Source organism: Mauremys reevesii, linkage group 24 (genome assembly GCF_016161935.1).
Source record: "Mauremys reevesii isolate NIE-2019 linkage group 24, ASM1616193v1, whole genome shotgun sequence".
NCBI classification, from domain to species: domain Eukaryota; kingdom Metazoa; phylum Chordata; order Testudines; family Geoemydidae; genus Mauremys; species Mauremys reevesii.
This window is the reverse complement of record NC_052646.1, coordinates 16499061-16507043: the sequence shown is the minus strand read 5'-3', so window position 1 is coordinate 16507043 and position 7983 is coordinate 16499061. Positions and strand designations below refer to the sequence as shown.

At 45.9% G+C, this 7983-nt stretch overlaps 1 protein-coding gene across 2 annotated transcripts in view; it reads right to left on the bottom strand.

The window, feature by feature from the left end:
- Positions 1-3599: 3599 nt before the first annotated feature.
- The window catches only part of LOC120390388 (uncharacterized PPE family protein PPE62-like), a 29088-nt gene continuing 24704 nt past the window's right edge, over positions 3600-7983 (bottom strand). The window contains exons 23-27 of one of the 2 annotated variants that reach the window (XM_039513025.1): positions 7632-7688; positions 6849-6872; positions 6341-6397; positions 5666-5689; positions 3600-3772 (exon numbers count right to left, since the gene is read on the bottom strand). In XM_039513025.1, coding sequence (XP_039368959.1) covers positions 5672-5689; positions 6341-6397; positions 6849-6872; positions 7632-7688 — 156 coding nt within the window. In that variant the 3' untranslated portion in view covers positions 3600-3772; positions 5666-5671. The remainder of the gene's footprint in view (positions 3773-5665; positions 5690-6340; positions 6398-6848; positions 6873-7631; positions 7689-7983) is intronic. The other variant, XM_039513026.1, reaches the window with a different exon arrangement.

Genomic DNA, 7983 nt, shown 5'->3' with positions numbered 1-7983 from the left:
TATCCAGATGGGTTGATGTACCCCCTGGAAGATCTCTGCGTACCCTGGTTGAGAATCACTGCTCCATCACCATTCACACAGCATGGCTCTCTGACTCCCTCTGGTGGCTGGACCACATAGCAGCTTATGAGTCTGCTTTGAGCTAAGGGTACGTCTATACTACCTGCCGGATTGGCGGGTAGTGATCTATCTATTGTGGATCGATTTATCACGTGTAGTGTAGACGCGATAAATTGATCCCCGATTGCTCTCTCATAGACTGCTGAACTGCACCTCGGAGGAAGCAAAGTTGATGGGGGAGTGGCAGCCGTCGATCCCGCACCGCGAGGATGCAACGTAACTTATTCTAAGTCGATCTAAGATATGTCGACTTCAGCTACGCTCTTCTCATAGCTGAAGTTGCATATCTTAGATCGATTTCCCCAGGCCAAAGAGAGCTGCTGGGTTCTTTACCCCAAGCAGTAGAGACTCATGCTTTTATATGCTCGGGTACCTTGTAATGGGACATCCTTGGACGGGTCATTACCAGTGGGGATTAGATTTTAACAAAATACATTGTATCAGTCTGAAATGAAAACACATTTAAATGGAATTCAAGTTGAATTCATCTGGCAGCTAATGACAATCCTCTGAAGACCGTTGGTGGCTGTAAGGTATATACTACCTGAGCGAAAAGAGTCATAGCTGTTAAATAAAAGTCAGTAACCAACTAATAAATGTCTGTGTTGCCCCGCCTCTTGAAGGCGCAAATTCACACCTCATAAGTGTGACTAGGGTGACCAGACAGCAAGTGTGAAAAATCAGGGCATAGTGTGGGAGGTAATAGGCACCTATATCAGAAAAAGCCCTGACTATTGGGACTGTCCCTAAAAAATCGGGATATCTGGTCACCCTAAGTGTCAATCACATCTGCATTTTCTTTAGATTTTATGGTGGACCCCAGCTTTTCTGGCAAAATGTTGTTGTGGCTACCTAAAAAGTAGTATGGGAGCACTGCTTCTGCAGTCACTGTCATCTAGCATCCTAAGTTTCAGGAAAGGGGTTCGGGAAGCAGCTACCACATGTATTTCTGATAGGGTTTGATATTGCTCCTGCTAAAAGAATCCAAAAGAGCCCTGCACCCATCTGGTTTGCAAAACACATTGTTCTATTGCAGTGATTTTCAAAGGGGCCTGTGAAGTTATGTGTCCAGATCCACTAACTCCTTTTAGAGATTGCAGCCTTAATGTCTTTTGGGGAAAAGATTTGGTGTCTCACAGGAAGGATAGATGGTGATAGTCAGAGGTAGGCCAGAGGGTGGATGAGGGTGGTAAACCAGTGGAACGGGCTGGAGCCCAAACTATCTTAGAATAAATTAAGCCCTCTCATAAATGTGTCCCTTAACCTGTGTCCTTTGGAGAAGCCAGACTGAGGTGCCGTTTATGGGTTGTTCAGATGGGAGCAAATGCCTATGTGATGTTCAGGTCAAAAGCATGTCAGTATTCTGGAAAGGATTCATTTTATAGAGACACCTGCAGATTTCTGGGGATTATGTGCTGGAACTTCCTTTAAATTATTGTTTTTTGTAAAGCACTTTGAGATCCTCTGAGAGAAAGCGCTAGAGAACGACCAAGTAACAAGCAAAACATTTCCTTTTGGGGAAGGATTGGATCTAAACAGGGTTAATGAAAACCTCCCCAGACCCTGTCACGTTTGCACTGCTACCTAGGGGCCGTAGCCTTGTGGGTAGGTGGATCATAACAGCAGAGACAAGCACTGTCATTGCCAATGGCTTCAGGGTGCACTCAGTCAGTGCTGGAATTGAGCAATGAGGCAAACCCCTCACCCTGTGAGATACCAACGTGAAAGAGCCTTGGAGGCAAGAGAACATCTGATATTTACCACAGCTCTTTTGTCTTCAAACCACGATTTGAGGAGTTCAATAACTCAGACATAGGTTAGGGGTTTGTTCCAGGAGTGGGTGGGTGAGATTCTGTGGCCTGCGTTGTGCAGGAGGTCAGACTAGATGATCATAATGGTCCCTTCTGACCTTAAAGTCTATGAGTCCAGCACTTTATCCACTACCTCTTTTGCAGATTTCTGCAAAATCCAACCTGGAGTTCTTTGTTTCTGCTCTATCACCCATATCATAGCAATAAAGTTGAATTAATTGGCAGAAGCATAGTGGGAGGCCCTGGGTGATAGCGGGAAGTAATTATTCCTCCTGGAAACTGCCACGTTTGGCACAAACATCTCAACCAAAGAGTGCTGCCTTTGGATAACACTGATGGTGCCAGGGATATCTTCTGTGGCCAGTGTCGTGGTGTTAGGTGTATTAGGAAGCGCCATGGAAGGGGCTCCAGGCACAGCTATAAAGACCAGAGAAAACCAGGCCACAACGATATGGACTATACACTAGGAACCAAAACTGCAACCTGCTCAAGGTTACACCAACTTTTTCCACAACCCGTTTGTTAATATCCTCTATCAAAATGCTGTCTCTGCAGGGAGGACTGTTCTGAACACTAGCTACTCTGTCCAAGGAGCGTTATTGCTAGGAATTGGCATAGCAATCAAGTCAGAAAAAAGAAGGGGACTAGAAGAGGCATTTGTGGAAGGTGGGACTAATTCAATACTCCTGGTTGAGAGAAGGATTAAATGTTCTATTTCTCCAGATTAATCTCAACCATCACTGCTTCCTACCTGAATCATTCCTGTGAAGGTCAGACACAGGAACTAAAACTACAAGGTGCACAGGGACAAAGTGTTATTTTCTGAGATTTACTTCATCTCTTAAGAGGTACCTAGGTTTCTCCTTCATCTGCTGATTGTCCTTCAGTAGCCGGGGATGATTCCATTGGTTTACTGTCGGGGGAGATCACAGTGCGTGGAAGCACCTGGGGAGGTCCAGTAATTACAGTTGTGGGGACCCGACTTCACTGAAACTCAGTGACCCCCCAGGTTATAAAGCAAGAGTTTACGGGAGTTTCCACTCACAACAGACTCACCATGGAGTAGATACTGATATCTCCCCAGTTGGGGCTTTTCTGGGAACAACTCTCCCCCACTGGTGTCATTGCCTTGGGAAGGAGAATTGTTGATGGGTCTGGCACAAGGATACCTAGGGGGCATGGAGATGGCACAGTGTACGATTAAAAGTCAAATAAGAGAGAGAAGATTCTGAAAGTCCAGCAGGGACCATTGTGATCATCTCGTCTGACTTTCTGCATAACATGGGCCAGAGAACCTCACCGAGTCATTTCTGCCGGACGGCCTGCACAAGGCTCAGCTCTCACTCGGGGCAGGGATTGTTCCTCACCGTGTGTCTGTGCAGCACTCGGCACAGCCTCCCATGGACTAGGGGCTGTCTCTCTCTCCATAACGGTGCTGGGCCAGGTGCAGCGGGGCCCTGATCTTGGTTGGGGCTACTACCATGAATAATCGTTTATTCTGAGTGATTGTGAGGCTGTGGTCACAGAGTGGGGCAATTTTCATTGTGCTGCCATGGTGGTGGTGGGGGGTCCCTTTTCAAAAGCTTGGGAAACCGCTGCTCAAAAGCAGTTAGGACACTAGATGAGGATCTGAGTGGAAACAGGTTTATTTGCATTATTGCAGAGCCATTTGAGGGGCAACGGAAGGGTAAGAACTGCGACCTACAGTCAAATCATCGAACAGGGCAAAAGCAAATTCCACCGGAGCGTGCTGTGTTTTTCATGTTCAGGCTGAGATGGGTGAGAGCACGGGACAGAAAGCGTCAGGGCAGTTGTTGTGGTGGGTTTCTGGGAGCCTAGTACTGGGAGATAAGAAAAAAAGAAACATCCATCAGGACCAAAATACAGTGGGACCCCAATAAATTATCATAGATTTGAAGACCAAAAGAGACCAGTATGAACATCTAGTCTGAGCTCCTGCATTATACAAGCGAGAGAACCTCACCCAATAATTTCTGCATTAAGCCTGTAACTTCTGTTTGAGCTAGAGCATATATTTTAGAAAGATATCCAGTCTTGACTTAAAGACTTCAATCCACCACTTACCTAAGGAACTTGTTCAAATAGCTAATTCCCCTCCCTGTTAAAAAATGCACCTTATTTCTAGTCTGAATTTATCTTGCTTTAGCTTCCATCCATTAGGACTTCTTATGCCTCTGCTAGATTAAAGAGCTATCTACTACCAGAAGTCTCTTCCCCAGAATAGGTAATTATATGCCAGGATCAAGTAATCTTTTAACCTTCTCTTGGATAAGCTAAATAGATGAAACACCCTGAGATGGTTTTTTCCAGGCTTTGAATCCATCCCAGGGCTCTTCTCCAAACCCTCTCCAATTATCTCAACATCCTTTCTAAAGTATGAACACCCGAATTAGACATAGTGGGGCCAATTCTCTACTGATGTAACTTCATTTAAAGTTAATGGAAAGTTTGGTCCCGTATTCCATTGCTGGCCTCATCAACTTCAGCTCCCTGCTACTGTAACATTGCAGTTGCTAGGCTCTGGTGAGAGAACCTCAGAGCAAAGGTAGTTTCTGATTCATAGATATCTAGGGCTCCTTTGTTATTGTAGAAGGAAAAAACGATGTGTTCTTCCCATTCAGATGACCTGATGCACATTTAATGTAATAGCAAAGGACTCAGCCAAAGCATCCTTCATAGGAAACAATTTACCTTGTCTGCATTCTGGGTGATTTTAGAGGACCCTCTGAAAGAGATTTCATGGGTACCCAAAAGAAATTATGGGACATGTCTCTCTAGTGGACTTGTGGGAGAAGAGGTCATCCTCCGATAAGGCCGTGGGAAATTGTCATGAGGCCCCTGCTGCCAGCTCATTGTATATTCTAGAATTCCTGGGACATCTCCCAGCTGCAATAAATTCCAGGTGATTTCAGAGGAACTTTTTGCGAAATGTTCCATGAGTACTGAAGGGAACTGCAGAGATGTCAACATCCCATCACCCCTGGCAATCTCCCATAACCTCCCTGGAGCTACTGAGGGTTCACTAGGAGACTGTTTGAGGTAACGCCCAGCAGCAATGACTTCTGGGTGCTACAGAAAGCTTTTTGTGTTCTGTGTCGTGGATACTGGGGGGTGGGGTGGGAGAGGAGGTCAACCTCCCGTAAGCCCTCTGGAGCAGGTGGTGTTTCCAAAGCGCCTTTGCAACATTGGAAAACACAGTCAATGCTCCTTACCTGGCAAATGTTACCAGACAACAAACCAGTGAAAACATGGTTGATTCACTAGATCTGTGTGAAGACAAATGACATGGAGAGGTAATCGCTGCCACTTCCACTGTTGCCTTTAAAGCTGTTGTCACTTACGGTATTGCTGTTGAAACTACCGAAGCCCAGCAAGCTGCGGAATATTTATGATGTGTATTTATAATTATGTATCATTGAGTCATTTGGTTATCAGATGACTCAGGGAAGCTATGGACTATTTAAACCAGCTGGGGATCTGGCTCCAACATTATTCTCATCCACTGCAGGAAAGGAATATAATCCTTGCAAAAGTTCATACTTCCAAAGGCTGCATAAATTATTTCAACACACCGAATTGATGAGATACAGGGCAACAGAAGTTGCCTAGAGCATTTTGCAAGCAAAGGGTTAGGCTGATAGTGAGCAGCGATGCAGGATACTCTTGAGGCAAAATATGATAGTCAGAAAGCAAAAATAATTGCTGATACTCACCGCTGACTAGAATTGGTTGTTTTTCTGCAACAGAAAGAGAAATTAGGGGTGCACACTGTTCAACTCCCCACCAGGGTAGCAGAGGTTGTAGCATCTAGTAACTTCAGAATAGGCCAAAGGAACTGTGGGACACTTCATGCCTGTCCAGTGGACTTGCAGGAGAAGAGATCATCCACCCATGAGGCCATGGGAAATTCTCATGAGGCCCCCAGTGGGGATGGGGATGTATCCCAAACTCTTGGGATATCTGCCAGGTGCAATGCATTGTGGGTGTTTGTCAAAGACCCTCCTGCAAGATATTTCATGGGTGGCCAAAGGAATTGTGGAGAGGATAATGTCCCATCAACCCTGGGAATCTCATATAAGCCAACCAATTATGTGCTCACCTGGGGACCCCTGATTAACTCCCAGTAGAAGTGCCTTCTGAGTGATGCCAAAAGGCCTCCTCTGGCCTGTCTCATTGCTACCCCGGGGACTGTGGGAGAGGAGGTCAACCTGCTATAAGCCTCTGGAGATATTTATAAGCCCTTTGGAGTGGGAGGACTTTCCATGCTGCCTTCGCAACATGGGCAAACGCAGACAATGCTCCAGGCAGGCAAATGTAACCAGACATCCAACTAGCTGAGACGGGGTCCATTCACTACATGGCATGGGGAGGGAATCTCTGCTACTTACGCTGTTGTCATCAAAGCTGCCATCGCCCACGTTGCCGGTGTCTACGCTACCGGAGCCCTGCAAAATGGGGAATATTTATTATGTGTAATGTCGTAACACCTGTAGGGCTCCAACGGATATTCCATCAGCCCAGTGGGGCGATGGACAATTTATAGGATGTGGGGATGTGGCATACTGATTCCAGTGCTTCTCTGGATAATTTACACCAGTGGGAACCTGACCTTGTTGATTTCTCTGAAGCTATGGTAAATTTACATCAACTGGGGATCTGCCCCAACATCATTCTCATCCACTGGTGGAACCCAAGAGAGAATCCTTGGTAAAGCTCCATCATCCCAAACCTGTAAATATGTTATACCAAGTCCACCTGATGAGATAAAAGGGTCAGGACGGCTGTAGCCTAGAGGGTTTTGCAAACAAAGGGTTGGGCTGTTAGTGAGCAGTGATACACAACACTCTTGAGGCAAAGCATGATAGTCTGATAGCAAAGGTAACTGCTGATACTCACCACTGACCAGAATTGGTTGTTTTGCTACAACAGAAAGAGAAGTTAGGAATGCACACTGTTCAACTCCCCACCAGGGTAGCAGACGTTATACCATATGCCACACCAGATCTGACCAATAGACCAATCTACCCTGATGATCCTCCCAGGGGTGGAGCAAAGGAATGAGCATCCCAGTCCTCTCTCCTAAAAGGCCCAGTATTCCAATGCTGGCCTCATTAATGACATAGACATGGGTACTATCTCCTTGTTGCTGTTCTGAAAGTACTACATGGTACTCATGGTAACATTTTAACTCTTATGCTATGGTGAGATCCCCTCACATCTAAGTAGGTTTCTTATTCACAGATATCTGGGTCTCCTCTATTCCTCGAAACAAGCCACATATTATTCCCACTTAGATGACATGAGGGAAATTTAATCTAATGGCAAAGGAGGCAGCCAAGATACCCTTGATAGGACACAATTGACCCTCCTTCCTAGGACAGTTGCCAAGAGCAGTGCTCCCAGTAGAAGTGCCTTCTGAGTGATGTCAAAAAGCCTCTTCCGGCATGCCTCATTATTAACCCGGGGACTGTGGGAGAGGAGGTCAACCTGCTATAAGCCTCTGGAGATTTTCATAAACCCTGTGGAGGAGGACTTTCCATTCTGCCTTCACAACATGAGCAAATGTAGCCAATGCTCCTCGCAGGCAAATGTTACCAGACATCAAACTAGCTGAAACGGGGTCCGTTCACTGATGTGTCTGAAGCTACATGGCATGGAGAGGTAATCTCTGCTACTTACGCTGCTGTCGTCAAAGCTGCCGTCTCCCACGTTGCCGGTCTTTACGCTACCGGAGCCCTGCAAGATGGGGAATGTTTATTATGTATATTGTGTAACACTTATAGGGCTCCAATGGATATTCCATCGACCCAGTGGGGCCTTGGATAATTTATAGCATCTGGGGATGTGGGTATTGATTCCAGTGCTTCTATGGACAATTTACACCAGTGGGAACCTGGCCCTGTTGATTCCACTGAAGCTATGGCAAATTTACATCAACTGGGGATCTGGCCACAACATCATTCTCATCCACTTGTGGAAACCAAGGAATAATCCTTGGTAAAGCTCCAACATGCCAAGGCTGAAAATTCGT